At 40.3% G+C, this 19,596-nt stretch overlaps 1 protein-coding gene across 3 annotated transcripts; it reads right to left on the bottom strand.

Moving 5' to 3' along the window:
- Positions 1-52: 52 nt before the first annotated feature.
- PWP1 (PWP1 homolog, endonuclein) lies at positions 53-19,084 on the bottom strand. Of its 3 annotated transcripts, XM_082310731.1 has the most exons (15): positions 18,945-19,084; positions 18,802-18,860; positions 16,299-16,453; positions 15,781-15,866; positions 13,300-13,396; positions 11,649-11,759; positions 10,763-10,893; positions 9,311-9,384; positions 7,115-7,211; positions 6,155-6,216; positions 4,241-4,352; positions 3,112-3,202; positions 2,154-2,275; positions 1,577-1,682; positions 53-852 (listed from the first exon to the last, which is right to left on the bottom strand). In XM_082310731.1, exons 1-15 carry the CDS (start codon positions 19,008-19,010, stop codon positions 737-739), a joined length of 1,485 nt encoding a protein of 494 aa, XP_082166857.1. In that variant the 5' UTR covers positions 19,011-19,084; the 3' UTR covers positions 53-736. The 3 variants fall into 3 exon arrangements, with proteins under 3 accessions (XP_082166857.1, XP_082166858.1, XP_082166859.1); XM_082310732.1 differs by lacking the exons at positions 18,802-18,860; positions 18,945-19,084 and adding an exon at positions 18,209-18,695; XM_082310733.1 differs by lacking the exons at positions 15,781-15,866; positions 16,299-16,453; positions 18,802-18,860; positions 18,945-19,084 and adding an exon at positions 15,082-15,250 and having other exon boundaries at positions 59-852.
- Between the last annotated feature and the right edge of the window lie 512 nt (positions 19,085-19,596).

Genomic DNA, 19,596 nt, shown 5'->3' with positions numbered 1-19,596 from the left:
TCTTTATATATATTACCTTTGGAGCCTGAAGAAAAACCCAATACAAAGGCAACATCCATAAGCTCCAGTGCTGTGGAACCAGGAAGAAGAAACCCTTGATCTGATGGGATACAGCTGGGATATTTCTGGTTTGATACTGGTGATCTGAGGAGTTACAGATACATTTCAAGATTCTACTCAGGGACTCCAACTTACTGCCCAAGAAATACTCTTAAGACTTAAAAAAGTTACACAGAAGAACTTTTAAAATCTGTATTAGAAATCTGTAAATCTAGCCCTAAATTAAGGATAAATTCTCTATTTAGACTTGTCATTTCATTCAGCTTTTGTTTATTTATTACACAACTGTTGTCTGAAGTATTTTTCCTTATGCCTTTAGAAGATATTTACCTTCTTTGCAGTATTCAGCAAACTTCTGGTAGGAGCAGGATGCTTTTCTAGTGACTATTTCATTTTATATATCAACTTTGCACATAGTAGCCCCTGTTTCAGGGATGATAATCTCAGGCAAAAGTAAGTGACTTTTAATCTTTCAAAGGCAGTAACAGAGGCAGGAACTTCGAACTGCTGACTTAGAGCTTAACCACGTCACCGTGTTTCTTTGTCTGAGATGAAGAAGCCGGCAGATTGCAAGACACTAGAGTCATTTCTATGAACTCTCACCAAACAGAAGGATTTGTAGAACGTACATGGTCGCAGTCCCATTAATTGCTTTGATTTTGTGATGTTTGGTCCATCATGATTCCATTGCTGTCTCCGAATCGTTGCTGCTACTGCCGGCCACGGAGCTGCCAGCCACAGAACTGGCACTAGCCAGAACAAGTCTCTCTCTGTTTCCAAAAACTTCATTCACTGCAACAGAGAGGGGATTGCTTACATGTTATCGTTCCAGAGACAAGAGTGGTACAGCAGGTACAGCATGGCGAACATCACGGAACGGGATGCAGTTTTAAAGCCTTACCCCGAGTAGGGAGTTGAAGTTTACACGTCAGAACAACCTCCCACATATGATCCTTAAATTACAAGTCCTGTTATTTCTCCTCCAGAGCATCTCTAGAGGTTTCCCTGTGCATAACTGCTGTACCTAAGTACTGTGAAATGGATGAGTTTTGTAGAGCAAAACATTAAGTTTAAATAATTTATGTCTGGTTTTAGTCTCTCTGGTTTCCACCAAGCTCTTAAAAGCCTTCTGCAAAAATTCAGGCCATTTAGTTACACATAGCTACAACACTGATCAAAACCAGTCCTCACTTATATTCCTATAGGTCCTCAAGAATGTAATACTTGATTACACCAGGAACATTAAGAAAAAAGTAAAACAGGTATTTTAAGAAATCAGGTATTATACTTCAGCTACAAGAAAATAAATCATGTGGCAAACAGTTCTCCAAGTTAGAAAAAAACCCACATTTTTTGAAGCTGAAAACTTTAACACATATGCAGTCTTGAGGTATTTAAAAATATTTAAAAATATTAACCTACGGTTTCTCTCAAAGCCACAATACATTACTGAATATACAAATACACCCTGGGGGCAAGAGGAGAGCCACAAGATTCAAAGAAATGAGAATGTTACCTGCAGAAATCTTGCTTATATCCCAAACACGCAGCCCTTGTCGCTCTCCTCCAAAGGCAAACACAAACGGGAAGTCAGGGCAGCAAGCTGCACAGAAGAGAACACCCTGGGAGGGAGGCAGAAAGAGGAGGATTTTTTTTTTTTTAAATATCATTCTAAAATGAATTTGTCATCTGAAAATACTTTCACCAAGCAAGTTTTGACAATGTAAGCTCTGTAAGTTTCCTGACACTTGCTTTGTAAAGACACAGAATTAAAGTCAAGAGCTGCTAACTACAAACAGTAAATCACATCTTTGTCTTGAACCTGGCAGATACGCGTTGGAGTACCTGAAGTACTGCTTAGAACATTGTATCTGGTATTCAGGTCTGAGGCTTTGAAGCGGTCTGCCAATTACATGTTGAATTGAATACTGCACTGTAATGAGCATGATTTACCCAGAATACACAGGTGTGATTTTTTTTTTTTTCCTAAATGATGTTACATTATGTAAAACAAAATTCAAGTTAGACAAAAATTAAGCAGACATAGTTTATATATAAACCTTCCTGGAATCAAGAAATGAATATTACTCTACCATTTTCATATTCCTGGAATGGATTAAACTTGGTCTTTCTCCCAGGATATCCCAAATTTTCACATATTTGTCAGCAGATGATGTCACAAGGCACCCTTTGATCTGACTGCTTAGTTGTAGCCCTGGAAGATGAAGAGTGCAGCAGTGTGAGAGCACCAGGTAACCACTGTTTCACAGAGATGAAGATAGATACATTTTGAAGTGAAGTCATGAGAGCAAACTTAATATTCTCCTCACACTAAACTGTTCCAGCACAAAGCAGCAAAAACTTAATTTTAAGTTTCATGCTGCCACTGCTCCCTGTAGCGAGAGCAAACTGACTTCAGGTAGGCCTGGTTTGTCTCTCAGTCCAACAACAGTAACAGTGCAAAAGGTGCTATTGTTCTGCTTCTTACTTCACACAACCTGGCTTCCCCAGGTAGTTTTCTTCATTCATTTGCCAAAGACCATCTCTTTTGCTATCCAAGACGACCTCATTTTAGACTCCTCATCAAGTGCTTCAAGTCGCTATTTAGAAGCTCCTACACTGATCAAATAATTAAAGTAGCCTCAAGGAGGCAGCGTGAAAACCTTCCCATGTGCCATACCTAAACCATCTCCAGACTGAATGTCAGTATAAAATAATTATGGCTAGAGGAGGTAAAAATGATCATGGACCAGATTGCATGGTTTTTGTTCTTCCTCACCCAAAAAACCACAGGGAGTGTGGCCCAAGTGAACAGATCTGTTTTGACACGCTTATTCATGATATTCACTGAGAAAGTTCACTGTTGTTAAAATACTTTGCTTACAGTGGCTCCTCAGCAGAGATCCGTTTCATGCGCCAGCTGCCCATGATTAATACGCACAACTCTGATCTGCTAAGCAAGGAACCACCACCACCCCACTTCTATCGGTTTAAGACACCTTCCAACCGTGCCTCGCCACTGGGGACAAACACAACACACGCACAATTTACCTGACACCTCTTCATCGTGAGCTTTCAAAGTAAACAGTGGCTTATCAGAACGAGCATCCAGACAGTACACAAAGCCATCCTCTGTGCTTGCCTAAGGAAACCACAACATTTTAAAAACAAACCGCCGTAGTCATTCATTTGGAAAAAAGCTCCTATGAAATAATACCCACCCTCTATTAGATCCCTGTGATTGGAGACAGACTTACACTACTTCTCAGCAGGGCACATTACACAGCGCACACAGCTCTGCATCCCCACAGGTAGACTCCATCCAGCTGGTGCCCGACCTATTCTACGTACCTGAACTATGCTGCAGGGATTTACATAGGAGTCTTAATCCTGTGCAAATTTCTTAAATTGTATTTTGAAGATGGTTGCACTACTAAGCTTGGCTTTCTTGTTAGGCAATGAAATACAGAGCCTTTAGTCTCTTAACTGTCAGTCCAAAGTGTCTGGAGCCATCCTGTGGCTGCATAATAGCCCTGTGCAAAGCTAAGTGTGATTATGCTGAGAGATCAACATCGTAAACCCAACAGAACTGAGCAACTGCTTTTGTCGGCTGTATACACAAAGCAACAGAGAACTAGACAGCCATTGAGATAATAAAAAAGATCTGTTTTTAAATTCTGTTTAAAAGTTTTATAATAAAAATCTCGATAAAACCAAGGTATTTTTACTCTACACCAGACAGGAGGATAGTGCCCTCTAGCGCTGATTTAAAACACTGACTTAATATTCAGGATCTTGGTTCTAATCAGCTACTTCTCAGCTGCAATTGCCTCATTACATGGAACACAACAGCAACTATGCAAAGGAAAATATATCCCAGCCACTGAATGCTCTAACAACATGGCAAAGAAGCCACCTCTGGAGTAAAAACACATCAGCATCAATTTCTTTTCTACTGTCATAATGAAGATACCAAGTAAGTAGCTGGTCTCAATATACTTGTTGAAAAAACTGCTTAAAAACCATCCTCCCACACACTCCATTTTTAAAATACGTAATGCCAACAGTCCAACTGTCCATCAGGTCCATTATATGATTCAGAAACATTATGAACACAAAAATACGGGTTAAATGAAATGGCAACAGTCAACAGACCAAGAACAGAAGAGCATGTACTCACTAAGAAATTACAAGGTGAAAAATGATTCCAGGTTACTCTTTCAACCTGACCACTAAACCGCCACATGCGATGGTTATCTTGTGGGTTTCTGCAATCATACAGCACAGCTGATCTACGGGAAAAAGTGATAGGAAATTAAGAAAAAAAAAAAAAAAATGGCAGAATACTTCATGAAGTTTGTTTTACCACTGGCACCTACAGAAGGTCCATGTGAACTATAGTTCAAAAATTAAAATGGAAACAACTTCACTATTTAGTCTTCCAACTCAATTACAGATGAAAACGTCTGAGATAAGCACAAGCTTTTTCTATATGCTTCAAAGTTTCATCTTGGTTACAAACAGCCGTTCTATTTAAGCAAAGAGAGCTCCAATTTGCTCAATACATAAAGATACTTATCATACAGGAGACCATAATTATGCAAATATATCACTTAATTATGAACAGACTTCAGTAAAGTCAAGTAATGACTGTTCAAAATAATGCACTAATTAGGAAATCAATTTGCAATACATATATAAACATTTTCAAATATGCTTTAATTAAAAAAAAAAAATCTCTTTACAAGTGGTTAGGGAAATGCTACTCCAAAGAGAGAAAGAGCAGATAAGAGTTAGTGGGTCCTTTGGGATTCTTTACAGGCTTGTGCTCAGCCCAGTGGCGGCAGAACCTGTCCCAACTCAAAAAGCTCCTGGACGCAAATGCAAGAAAGCAGTGATGATGTCACTCTCACAACATCTCACCACAATTTACATCCACAATGTAACCCACTCCCACTCTATCCTATAATTAAAGCCAAAGAAATGCGATCTAGATTTCTCAGCTCTTTTACCAGGCATTTTGCAACAATGGGTTTAGTACATATGCAATTTTTAACGGTCTGACTTTCAGGTTACGAAGGCATCTGCCAATAATTATTGACTAGCCTGTGGTCCTGGGAAGCTTTACAGGAAAAACCCACGAAGGCAGTCTGCTAGTTCATAGACAGCGGACTGGCTTAGAGGTGCCCATGGGCTCAAAGGGCTAGCTAAAAAGGGATCGAGAAGCTGGTCTCAGTGTTTGGACTTTTTTCTTATTTTTATGGAAGGAAGTCAAGGGGGACGAAAGTGGACAGAAGCAGGTTACTAACAACAATAAAGGGTTTTTATCCGACACTTTTACTTAAGCAGATGTAGCAAGAGCATAATACAAGCCAGAGAACATAAAGCTTGGCTAAAGATTGACAAGTCTTGAAATACTTTAACACAAGGACAAAGTCTTAAAAGCAGAATAAAAAAATTGATATATATAAAAAAATCATGGTTATAGAACAAAATTAAAAAGTTACCCCTAGGAGACAGGAGAAGAGAGGGGAAGTTTTTTGGCTGGCAGGGCTTATATAAACTAGCAGTTACAGCACTAGTCCAAGTGCCCAGACACAAACCATTTCACAGCATCTCCAAGCTGCAGTCACAGGAGATGGCCTGTTAAACTTTGGCTATGGCATGCCCATCAGTAGAGGCTGTAGGGAGCGGACTGGGATTTTAAAGTCCCTCATGCCCCCACCCTGGTCTTGCAGTTTGGCAAAACCTTGCCGAGTTTTCACAGGAAGGACCAGTGACACATTCCCGATGCAGAAAATGCCATAAGGCCAAATTAAGAAATAAATTCAATTTGGAGCAGATACCTGGCACAGAAAATGTCAGTCCAGATGGTTAAAGGATTTGGCTAGTCCTGAGAAAGAGGTAAGGAAAACTACATTTTGGCCACATACAAATCTGGTTACCTTACTGGAAAACAAATAATAGTATTACTCAAATTTGGCACAGTTATAAGCAAATCAAAAGGAAAACATGAGGCAACTTAACGGGCTTAATTCAATACTAATACCCTCCGTACGTGTAACACTTGAAAATATTACCCTGACGTACGTACTTATCATAAGATCCAGAAATAAGGGTCTGAGTTTCAAATGGATGAAATTGCACTGTCTGGACCTAGATAACAGAAGATTTTATTTTAAAAAATAAGCATTGAGATATAATACACATATACAGGAATTTTCTTTGAACAAACAGAGCACAACCCCCCCACCCAAAACCAGAACATTTCCCCGGAAAAAACCCTCCTATTAAGCTTGTTGATACTCAGATTTCTCATAAAACAGTCCAAGAGATGCACATTATTTTTATTTCAAACACCCCCACCCAATGGAAACAAGATATTTTCCAATATAATTTAACTGAATGGAACCACATGCCCCCTTTTCTGCCCTAGATATTAAAAAAAAATAAGCTGGAGGAGGTAAAAGAACAGCTGCTTCCAGTTTGGCAAAAAATGCAGATGTTAGCAAAAAATTAAAATCAGGAGTTTGCCAAGGGCAGCGACTTTGTTAACAGCAAAATAAGGTTACAGCTATTAATAACTTTCACATTTTAATTACTATGAGATGAATTTGTTTCTGAAGTACCCATTACTATGGTATTTTAGTATCATTTATTTTAAACCTTTCTTACCTACAACAAACTGTAACTGACACTCATTGCTTCCTTTAAGAGAGAGTTACAATTTGACCTATGCTCAGAGATCTACTTTTTGTAGCTTATACCAGCACTATTAGTTTCCTAACCATCACGGCTTTCACACAAAAGGCATTTTAAAAACTGCTGTAAATCTCTGCAAACTTTCTAAAGGGTAAGTTAAATGACATTTTTAAAAGCAAATACGGCGTTGTTCACCAAAGCAGCTAATTCAGAAATTTAAAGAATTCTGCACAGTTGTTAGAAAATTACAGAATTGTTGTTCTAAAGGTTCACTACCAAGCAGCTAATGAAAAACTGAGGTTATTTTTTCTCTGTATTTTACAGTGGAAGAAACATAGCAATTATTACATACCTTGTCTGTATGTAGCATCAGGCTGGCTGCTGGCTTACCCACAGACATATCCCACAGAATCACAGTATTGTCAGCAGACGCGCTTGCTAAAACATTCCTGATAACGGATCAAAAAATAAGGTTTAAAAATCTTTATACAGATACAAATAAATAACGGTCAAAAATCCAAAATACGTACAGAGCCTGATTCTGAGATCAAGTACACTCTGGTCTATAGACTATATATCTCAAGCCTGAGGGATACCTCCCTGAAGGTAATTCTAAGTTACAAGTAAAGACTACAAACAAGCTGTATTACATTATATTAGTACAACACTTATTATTATAAGTGACAGTTTTGCTTGGATCCCCGCTCCCCGACTTAAAATATCATTACTGGAAGATTTCTTGAACAAAACAAAGCAAGAAAGGCTTTTAAGCACTTCCATTCCTTTGACATTAAGATAGTATTTTTAAACACTACCTATGCAACTTAGTTTTATTTGCATATGCATACAGCCAAGAGCCAGACAAACCTGTTTTTAAAGTATTTTGCTCTCCAATATCTGAGTGTTTATATCACTACTGAAGACCCAACACTACATCCTTCATAGAATGCTGAAAGGAACTGCTAATATTTTAGTTAGTTTACAGACCCCACATTTCAACTTAAATTTGACCAATTGTGTTAAAGCAATAAACACACAGTTTAGAAGTTTAATCAGAAAAAACCTCAAAACATTCCCAAAGGCCTGTCAAATACAGAGTACAATTGCTACCATTGCTCTTAAAAACAGATCCATTACCTCAACATGCTGTTTCTGATTGAAACCGCTCTGCCCACACCTTTTTCTTTTTTTTTTTCTTTCCCCCCTAATACTAACCAAGTGTTTCTGACTGAAAGAGCTAACATTCTTCTGGAAACACTGTTCTCCCAAACAACGTTAGAAGGGAAAGTTAAGAAAATGCATAGTGAAGGCTATGAGAACATTTTACAGTAACATCATTATGACCTCCAGGCAGAAAGTTATTTATAGAGAGCTGTCACAGTATGTCTTGCTTAAAAAAAACATCATCAAAACATTTAAATATAGCTGCTCCAAGGAGCTCCTTGTTTTGCCCCTGAACTTCCCACTTCAAGGCTGTTTTTATTTCCTGAAAGATCATCCAGTATCAATGAGTTCGTAACTCAGCACATTACAGAATTATGCATTCCAGACACTTAACTATTGCAGCCGTAATTTTTGTGACTTGTTTCTGTATTATCACCAGACAACCGTTTCTAGGTAGATGAAAGCTACTCTTTTGTAACATTGATGGAATGATCGCTACCACACTCTGTGCATATGTATAATTGAAGAACAATAGACAACACTCTGTAAATTAAGAGTGCAATTTATGTACATTTACTGCACGTCTATGTGCGTGTTTCCTTCTTCAGTATCTAGATAACAAGCATTTTAAGTGAAGGCTTACACCTGCTCATCAGGAGTATGCGGACTTGACTATGCATATCTTCAGAGACATTTACGACAGCAGGAAAAAAAAATTTTTAAAAAAATCAGCCCATGTCTGACTGGAACAGTTTCAAGGCCCATGCTGAGGATCCTCTGACAGCTGAACTGTTAAAAAAGACCTAAGCGATAAAAAGCAGCAGCATCGTCGCTAGTTCATTCAGGCAACAGGGAATTCTCTGTGCCTAGGATAACCCAAAGGTCAGAGGCATTTCTATAACTGTGCTATCAAGGCTTTTACACTCTCTTTTCTGTTCACAGCACTGGGGAAAAAGCCAGAGGGAAAAAAACAGCGTAGCAAGGACTTCCTTCTATAAATCTACTTCTATCTGTTGAAATGGTGTTTTAGGTCATTGGCAGATTGGCACGGATCAGGGCAGCCCTTCTGCTTCTCCAATTTGTGCATCTAACTTAAATGTAGCCTATATATCAAATGGCTTAGACCCACCTTAGCCCCGCCCTCATCTGGACAGCTTGCAAATAAAAAGTGATCTGCAGCAATATATAGGTTTTTAAAAAAATAAATCAAGACTTCTAGTTGAAAAAAAAAGGGGGGGGGTGTATTTTTGAGAATTGATTCATTTCAGCACTGCTTTCAAGTTCAATGTTATACTACACAAGATTTTGGATTTGTGTGAAAAATGTATGCCTAATTAAGTATACAAATTTGTAACCGTCCATTGTTATTCAAGTATTCTTTTACCTGCTTTGTTTATTCCATGAAAGATCAAGCACCGCATCAGTATGTCCTTTCACTGTCTCTTCTGAAGATAAACTCTGTGTATGCAGACACAACATACTTTTGAAAATTACAGCTTCAACAGAAATCAAGCATTACAACACAGTAGTATGAACTCCTTAATGCCTTCACAAACAACTTCATGTTTTAAATTATTCTCACTTGCTGCAACAAGGCTTTTGATAGAACTGTCTCTGCAGTACCTGCACCTCGCCTCCTAGCCCAGATCTCAGATTCCTCCATTCACAGCTGGTGGGCTTACAGAACTGGTTACTCCTTTCAGGCTAGTAGAAGAAATTTCATTGTCTCCAGCTAATGTGCAGCTTCTTCAGCTTCTTTCTAAACACTCCTGGAAGTTCCCTCTCCCTTCTCTCAATTAACTGAGCTTTAGGTCCTTGTAACTGCCAGCTCCCACAAATTCTAATTTAAAATGGTTAAGCTTCAAAGTTCCCTGGGACAGCAACTGGAAGCCATCCATAAGCCACCCCATTCCTCTTCTGTTCTTAATTCCAGGCTTTAATTATCCATACAGAGAACAATTAGCATTTCAAATTGAGGTAACATTTATGAATGGTTTCTTCAACAGCAATTCTGATAACTCAGTGATTTTCAGAAGCAAGTTTCACAGAACGAATTCCCCTTCCAAGGATATTTTTTCTATTGTTTTTAAAACCAGGTCTGAGAGCTCAACAAGTAAACCCCCTTCACAACTACACAGAGTGGTTCTTTAGCTGACTAATACTGCAGTACTCCTTTATTTGGGAAACCAAGATTAGCTATATACCCAGTGTTCACCTTCCCTATTTACTCTAGTGAGTCTTTAAGCACTTCCTGAAGCATCTACTATAAGCAAAATCCAGAAAATTTAAGTTATGTTATCTTCCACGCTTGTTTTACATACCAAAGAATTTGGACAAATCATAACAACACATTCAGGCATACAACGAAGGTCAGATTCATCTCATGTAATTTAGCATCCAGTCTAAACCTCAGTCTTCCTCTTTGGTAGTTAAGGTTTTCTCTGCAGTCCACTGAAAGAAACTCAGCCATTCTCTGGGGGTGTCTCTATGCATTCACCTTAGACAATCTCAATGACTAGCTTTTTATCTATTTTAGATAGATAAAGCTAACAGAGGTGAATCCTGAGTGAACGTATTTTGTTAGTGTCAACCTTGTCCTGTATTGCTCAGTGCCTTTTTAACTCTCTGAGTCACAGGAAAATACTAATTTTAAGCTATTGCAGACGACCATGACATTATCTTCTGTAACCTGTCTAAACACTATCTGTCAACATGACAGGCGGAATTAAACTAGATTATCTATTCTTTTTTCAGTGTAGGAAAAAAAGGAATAACGACATTATCCTTGCTCTAAGTTTCCTCCATCCAACCAGATAAACCATTCTGCAATACTTACTTTCTTTCCTTTCTTTTTCTTCTTTTTCTCTTTCTTGCCTCCAAGAGAAAAGACTGGTTCTAAGGATTCTACTATATCAAGGTCCCAAATGTCAATAACTGGGGTCATGTTACCCACTGCAACATAATTTCCTACAAGCAGAAACCCAAATGCAACCACATTTAGAGTTATGAAACAGCGTATTTGGCAATCCAGCTGTTGCTTATTTCTTTGATTAAGTAAAACTTATACTTATGTGCCAGAATCTTCTATTTGGCCATCCTTGATGATTATAACTGACAAGGAGCAATTTAAAAATATCAACTGACAGCAGATGTTGCCAGAAAAAAAATGTACTTGCTCTCCAGTACACTTCTGCTTCAGTACAAGTAACTGTTCAAAGAAGCTGTATAAAGTTCCACGTTTTGTTTGCTTTTATAAGGAAAGAAAAAAAAAACAGATTCCCTGTGCTATGGGGGGAAAAAAAAAAATAATCTGTAAAACACAGGAAAAAAGGTTACTAAATACATAAATATATATAAACTTTGCTGTGTTTTACAGTTAATCAACTGCATTGGCCATAATGACTTTGAACAAAAGCAACCTTTCATTTGCAAATGCAAAATAAAGCAGATTAGGGAAGAGCTTGCTCTGGTCTGTAATTGACAATAACTTAATTATTTGTAATAAAACCAGTGTTTTAGTCAAATCACTTGTTATGGCAGCATCACTAAGATGACTGTATCACCAAACCAAAAAAACTGATATTCAGTTTTTCCATCTTAATATCTTGGTTGTATTTCTGTTCATACCACTGGAGGAAATTATTTAGTGACAACATTACATTTATATACTTTTCAAGCAAAAAATATTTAACTGGACATTTACAGTATCCTTCGTAATTTACCTAGTGATTCATCAGGACTAGGATCAAAATTCAACCACTCCAGACTTAGAGGGTAAGCAGGCAAGATAATATCATGATGTACGTAAAATGAGTTCTCTTCATGATTATAAACTGAAAAAGAATTGAAGATATACAAAACATCAGCGAAGAGGAAAAGCAAGCACCTATAAACAGTTCATTTCTGCAAAAGGCAGATGTGGCCTCCAAGTAGTAATGTTATGCCTCACAGAATTACACAAAACAAACATGCTCCTGTGTACTTTAGATAAAGAAGTGGCACGTTCAGCAAAGCTTAGACACTTTATTCCAAGCATACTTCGCTACTTTGTTTGTAAGATCACTTCAAAATACTTTCTACATCAGGATACATTAATGAGGGTTTAGACATTCATTTTACAGCATCAGCAGGTTAAAAAAAAAAAAAAAAAAGAAATAATTCCAGATGCAATCAAAGGGGAAATTAAGGTAAAAGAAAAACAGTTTTCAAATTAGAGGAAGCTGAAGAAGTCTGATGAAGTTGCCTTAAGCAGGTTGTAACTGAGATACAGTAAGAGTTTTGGTAAAGCAGCCATATACTAAACACAGCATTCCCTTTAGCCAGCTATTTTTCTCCTTATAATAAAAGAATTTACTAACTGGATAGCAGATAAAACCCATTAATTATTTTAATAAAATGGTATCATCACACGCACAAAATCACTGTGCCGTTTTTAAGTGCACGTGACAGATGTTCAGATACTAACCACTCTTCAGTTAACTAAGTAGTCTTAGTAATTAACTCACAGGGCTACCCAATGTTATAAACTGCAGAAGCCTGTGCTATTGTTTTATAAGTTTATACAGGGAAAATAACACAGTTAATAAAATTTCTAAACACCTCCAGATACAGAAAATGCCAGATGCTGGTATCTGAAGAGATGCCTTCAAACACTTTGGTCTTGCTGTTTTCTTACAACAGAATACTTTGCTTGCAGAAACATGTACCATGGCAGAAGTAGCCAGAAACGTTCCCCCAAAGAACCACCGTAAGAAAAGATGGTATCTTCAGCACACTCAGTAGTACTCCTTGCTGCAACAGAAAAATCCTTTACAAAGTAAAGCTAAACCCATCTCTAGAACAAGTGGTATTCAGACCCAATTAAGGTTCATCTCTTCTAAAACTAAGATGATAAAGGCGCTGATTCTTCTACTCCTAGCAGTGGAAAGCACATTTAAAGAAGCAAGGAGAAAGCAAGGAAGAAGAAAAAAAGAAAAAAAAAAAAACAACAAAACAAACCAACAACAAACCACTAGAGGAAGCTTGCATGATATGGAAAGTAAGACTGTTGGGAAGAAAGATCATATGTTCAGAGAATAAAAATCCCAGAGTATTTCTAAGTGTCATTAGGAATAAAATAAGGAAAGAAAATGCTATACAGCCTGATAAAGGCACACTATCCTCTAAATAACAGTAACTGCACATCAAATACTCCAGTTCTGGAAAGTGGCTAAAGCACCATGATGCAGGAAAGACAACAAAACACACAGGGCAGATGGGGAGAAAAAAGACTTTGAAAAAAACACCTCCCCCCTTCTACACAACCATATGGAACAGGATAGGCAAGACATATTCCTGAAGTTCACCGTAAGGAACAAATCCTATGTTACTTACCGTGGACCTCCAAACTACAACAGTCTTTATCAGCTCTGCCACAAAGGACAAGGTTGTCACTGGGCTTAATCAAAAAGTCCTCCTGTTCATATTGATCCTGAACAGCAAAAAGGAGAGACAACGGATGTTGAGCAAAGCACATAAACGCACAAAACTCCACACGTTCAAAAGGCTGAATCAGTAATAACTTCTAACCACAACTGAAAACACTCAAAACCCAACACCCTGCTGCCCACCCACCTAAAACCATCTTATGGTGGTAAACAGAGAAAGACAGGAACCAGACTCGATCATGGGGAGATTGAATAGTTATTGTATAGACTGAAGGACTGTTTCTGTGGACCTAGGTGGATTTAGAGAGATGTTTAATTACCAAATATGAAACCATCTTTTGAGGCTACCATGATGCAGCCCACTGCTGAAAAGAGAATCACCACCAGGAGCCCACATACATAGCTTATTTCCCTTGTGCTCTCAAGCCTTGAGCGTTTATGTGGCGTAACAACTTTTTACACAATAAGCATATTGTAACTGCTTCTCACATGCAGGAAGCAATTCCAAGAGCATTAAAGCATTGTCTACTTTCTGGAAAATATTACCAGAAAAGTACTGCCTACAGCTATACTGGGCATTCAGCTGTACCAGAACAGATGTAACCTCTCATCTAATTTTCATTGTTACTGAGGAATGGAAGGCATTCGGGGAATTTTTGTTAGTGGAAAACTAAGAACCGTACATAAAAGTCAATAGCCTTACGCAAACAGAGTACCATCCTTCAAAAATACAACACATACAAGGCTTTTTGGACTTCCTGTTGCAAGCTTTTAATTTCGTTTTTATTCACTTCAAGCATCTTTTCAATATTTGAATTCTATCAAGTACTGCAGTTCTTTGAATTAATCAACTTAATGCTGCACAGTACTTAGTCTTCAACAGTACTAGTAGTAAATATCAAAAGACAACATAAAATGCATGTTGAAACACTAGAAAGTATTCTCCTTCAGAACTTGAGGAAAGGACTTGAGTGTAGGAAGAAAGGCCTGAGAAAAAGGTGTTCACTTTTTCTACGTCTGGAACAAAGTTAGCTTTTCTGACACAGAATAAATGCAGCTCATATTCTCCCTGAATCCCTGCACAAAAACCTCTTTGACTACAAAAATCACTTTTAAAGCATTTCTCTCCTCTACTGGTACACAGGAGCAAGAAAAATCATCAACCAGCCAGTGGAACACAGAGAAAACATACAGTGCCTCAAAGTGCACGTAGCAAGTGAACTTGTTGTAAAGATAAGACGTATGCCTTCCTCCTTGAGCTTTGTTACGGTATGTGAAGTCACCATAACAACTCCTTGTCTGAGACCACACGTGTTTGACAAAGTCTCCTGACACACAAACTAGATGTTGTGGTAGAAGCCTACAGCTACTCTTTTCTTTCAATCTTACTAGCTTTGTAAAGAATCCAAAATAGGACAGCACCCAGAAAAATCTCAGAATCTTTATGCTTTGAAGAGGCCTCAAAAATTCACCTACTCCATCACCCTGCCCCAGATGATCGTAGTCTCTCCTAGTTGCTCTCTAGATTACATTGTCTCTTCTCACACAACCTCACCTTCTAACTGATTTCTGGAATCTCTCCATGTAAAATAAGTCAATTAAAAGTTGCAATCTATCCTTCTGAACTAAACTGCGGGATATTCTCTGGACTCCCTCCATATCTCTTCTGAAGAAGCACTCAATATTCCAGCTAAGGCAATACCTATGTTAAGTAGAGTAGAAGGATTACCTCATGTCTTGCATGCTGCATCCCTGCTCACCAGAAAAAGACAAACAGGCTGCATAACAGGACAGTGCTGTTGACGCAGTTAGCTTGTGTTAGACTGCAGCCAGAGACTTCTTCACCCCCTGCAGAGCTCCTACAAAGCCAGCTCCTGCAAAGATGTTCCCCATCGGATACTTGGTGGAAACCAACACAGGCAGAAACAGTCAACTACACAGTATGCTGTGCATACACGCTTCATGAACAGGGACATATTTCTTCATGCCGTACCCCTAATCTGACATGTAGCCGGAGTCCACCTCAGCTTGGTTTCTTCCACAAACTGGTGGAAGGTGTAAGTCTTGCAATCTGGGAAGTTTTCTAATTTGGGTCGTTAGTGGCCTCAGATACTGAGATTTGTTATTTCTTCAGGCATTTTCTGGGTCCTGGTAGACAGGTGACAAACCACCTCCACATACAGAAGCATGTGGCTTAAATAACGAGCCAGTTCACCTTAACATCTGACTTAAACGTAAAAAGCACAGGCAGAGAGGACTGCACAAAGCAACTTTAAAAGAAAAGAGTTCCATCTGATCAAAAATCTGGCACACACTTTTCCTTTGGAAAAGGACTGCAAGCACTTACAGACCCTAAGGCAGTGTGGAAAATTTAAATAATTTTTAAGTTTATGCTGTTTAAGATATTTAACATTTTTATGGTACTTACAGTGGTTTTCAGAGTGACGTAAGGATCATGATCATTACTCCCATATACTGCCAGAGTAGCCAAAGAGTCTCCAAGTGCTAGATCACCTAGATGAGAATTTCAGAACATTTTTATACATGTCAATGACAGGTGAAGTTAGAAACTCCTGTACCAATACCTGTATTACAAAATATCAGGAGTAGGCTAAATGAACGTCTAAGTTCCAAACATAAGAACCTCAGTAAGCTAAACTGCTTAGTGCTTTCAGGGACTTCTGCTGCTCTGCTCCAGCACTACGGCAGGGGGAGTGACAGTCTTTCCAACACTACTCTCGGTTCTAGTGTCAGGGAGGGTGACACTGAATCCTTTCACTCACTAAATGACTTCCGAAACTGGGACAAGCAAATAATTAAAAATGTGAATTTCCAGCATTTGAAACATAGCGCTGTGTAGTTTTAGGATACTAATGTCTTAAGTACAACAAGAAGTGAAAAGCTTCTTCACTTACGCTGCATACCTGACATTCAAATTTTTCTTACCTGTGTATTCCTCTTCATCATAATTTTCCAAATCATATTCATCCAGTTCATTATCAGACAGGTCTTCATTTTTATGAGAAGACTTAGCTCTGCCAGGAACGGCTACATTCATGTCACATGCCATCTGGCCTTCATCGCTACCATCAGCGCCATCCCTGTTTAAAGATACACAACCCTGAGAAACTGTGACAGACGTTTAGAATGCTTCCAGGTAACTGCTTAGGGGACTGCTAACAAGATTTCAGCATACAATCCTGACTGTTCACAGGGGTTTCAAGTCTTTAGGCCAATAATTCGGAAATCCATTCACTCCTTTCCTATCCTTTCCCAAAATACAAGGCGCCATTATTCTCAGGCTTCCAGAGAAAGTTTTTCCTTCAAAGTTTTCGTGACAAAACGTGGCACCAATTTTGCTTGACAGAGCTAAACTGTGTGTCTAAATCCCTTTCTCTTACCTTTTTTTTTGTGGATATAATGCTCTCAACCTCACTTCTGTGCATTTGCATGTGTCCAATCCATTCCTTCCTTTTTTTTTTCCCCACCCACAGGCCCTATCATGTGTGATGACTCTTCCATTTCTTCAAGATTTTTAAGAACTTATTTCCTCATACTTCCCATACTTATATTAGGAGAAAAAACAACATCAAATTCACTAGGTAGGGACATACTGTGGATTACTTCTTATGGGGTAAACTATGCAACACCTAGAAAATGCAGAACTTTCGTGGCAACAATTCCATATGCAAGGAATTCAGTAGAAGGAAGTGTACATTAAACACTGGCTGAGGACCTAACCAACACCTCAGATGTCTCAATGGAGAAGGCTCCATAGGAACTCATTACTGCTGAATACACTGTATTTCTGTCCTTCTGCATGCAAAATTCCCAGGCAACAATGAGCCAAGACAGTTCTCACAGACATGTTCTAAAGTACATATCAAAAACCTATTTTTATAATCTGTTCAGTACAATAAACACTTCACGTTACCAGTTTTTACACTAGGAAAAACTGGTAACAAGACAATTAGAGATTCTAAATCTGAGTTTGATTTGTGATCGTTGCCCAGGAAAAAAAGTGACTGATGTTGTAACAAATCCTACAAAGTACCAGATCTTATAAAGAGATCATAAACCCTTTGATTGTTGCGGATGGTCTTTAAATTTCTGTGCTGAGGTTTAACAAAACACATAATTACAAACAAACAGCACCTCAAATCTTTCCATGTTTTTGAAATTGCAAGAGAAAGGAATCCACTCAAAAAAACAAAAGTTCACATGCATAAAGGAGAAACGAGTAACACCACAGATAACAGAAACATTAAACATAATTGGTTAAAAAATTAACATGAAGTAAGAATCTTCCAAACATTTAAGATGAGTTTGGAACTACTGAAAAACAAAACCAGAACAAAACACATTCTGGGACAAAACACTCTGTTCAGCAATAGTCACAGATCCATCTAATAGAAATCGGGTGGATAATATTCACCCAACTATAGAAGCTTTTACTGCTACCTGTTGCATCTGTTCAATCATACGTACTGTGGTATAACCACACACCCTACACAGCTGAAGCAGAAGCCTAAATCTATGAACAGATCTAACTGAAGAAGGCCAGAAAATGGAATAAGACCTCAATACCTCATCTTTTTCTAGACAAAAGAGAGCCATTTCTTTATTGTCATCCATAGATAATGTTTCCTAAGTCCGTCACTTCTGTTATTCTTTTCATAAGTTTATTTACCTTTTGCTTAAAAGCAGAGTGACAAAACTTAACACAACTACACAACTAAGGACTTTGAGTGCTGAGTGGAGAGCCATGATGTCTCCCGTTTCATATGTGAACCATAAACACACCCGAGTGACGTTTTGCCTTTTTTGCCAAAGCATAAATACCAAGTCATTCTGACCTCCACTGCGGCCTCCAGACTCGCTTAGACTGTAACGTCTCACCCTCAGCATCCACTTTTTCACAGACAGTTTGGGACTTCCATCTCGGTTTGCCACACATCCCTGAAGCACCCATGGTTACGAACCCAACTTCTTATTTCCTCAGTCTAGGTGGGAACGGCAACTCCAGCGAGGACCGGGCCCCGAGCGAGCACCTGAAACGCCCAGCCACTCTGACAGCACACGGCTGACAACTGAAGAGCCGCACGGGAACACAACCCATGTTGTCTTATCCTCGACGAAGGCCGGACAGACGCCATCCGACGTTTCTCCTTTCACTCTCCGGACAAACGTCACTCCCGGGACGCCAGACTGACTTGACAGAGCGGCTTCAGGAGGGACTCGTGCTGGCTGCCGCCCGTCTCCACCGCTCGCTGCCGCTTCCCGAGCCGGGCCTTCGCCGAGCCCCGCGGCCTGCGGGGCGGGCTGGTGCCCGCGGGCGCCCCCTCCCCTCCACAGCCCTGTCAGCGGCGAGGCCCGGGGGGCTCCCACCCCCTCCCCGGCCCCGGCCCCGGCGCCGCCCGGCCGCCCCCGCCCCGCTCCCCCGGCTCACCCCAGCCTCTCCTGGGCCTCCTCGATGAGGCCGTTCAGCTCCTCCTCGCTGAGCTGCACCTGCGGGGCGGACACGGAGAGGGGTGAGGGCGGGCGGCGGGGGCGGGCGGGGGTCCCTCAGCCCGGCCCCCACCCCCCACCCACCTTGTCCGGCGTTTCCTTGGCAACGCCGCAGCGCACCCAGGCGGCGCACGTCACGGGGCAGCTCATGGCGGCGGCGGCACGCGAGCGGTGCGGTACGGTGCGGTGCGGTGCGGTGCGGTGCTGCACGTGCGAGCGGCTGAGGCGCGCCACGAGTGACGTGCCCGAGAGGAGCTCCGCCTGCAACAGCGGAAAAAACGGAAGGGGCGGTGACAGAGCCGCGTGAGGTCATCTCCGAGCGCCGGGAAAGCCCGGAAGGAGGGGCGGGGCGTGGCTACAGGGGGTTGGCCTTCAGCGGGGCGGTTGCTATGGGGCGGTGCATGAGGGGGCGGGGCCTGTGGGGGCGGGGCCTGCGCGGCCGTTAAGGGGCGGTGGGCGGGCGACCGTTATCCGCCGGCAGCGTCGCTGCGCCGCACGGGTTGTTTGCACCCCTGAGCCAAGGGGCGGTGAACGCTGGGTTTCTGACTGAGCTGGCTGGAGACCGATTGCCTTCAGCAACAGTTGCTCTGGTTTTCATAAAATTGATTGCGGAAAGGTGCTTAGTTGCTTCTCTTAATTAGCCCAGGCTGTCACACTCGGTGCCCCTGCCATCTTTCGCCGGGGCTGGGGCCAGCTAGAGCTCCAAGACCCATTTAGTAACAGAAATTAATGCTTT

This window comes from Platalea leucorodia (genome assembly GCF_965183815.1).
Source record: "Platalea leucorodia genome assembly, chromosome: 4".
Taxonomy (NCBI): Eukaryota; Metazoa; Chordata; class Aves; order Pelecaniformes; family Threskiornithidae; genus Platalea; species Platalea leucorodia.
Note: the sequence above shows the minus strand (reverse complement) of the source record. Positions and strands in the feature narration are given on the sequence as shown.

Excerpts from the sequence above, each read along its gene's own strand:
- PWP1 (XM_082310731.1), bottom strand. The coding sequence starts at position 19,010 with ATGAGCTGCCCCGTGACGTGCGCCGCCTGGGTGCGCTGCGGCGTTGCC. Across the intron at positions 9,385-10,762 it reads AGAAAAAGAAAGGAAAGAAA|AGTTTATCTTCAGAAGAGAC; the intron begins GTAAGTATTGCA and ends CTGCATACACAG. Across the intron at positions 3,203-4,240 it reads TTTCACCTTGTAATTTCTTA|GCAAGCACAGAGGATGGCTT; the intron begins GTGAGTACATGC and ends TGGTTTCCTTAG.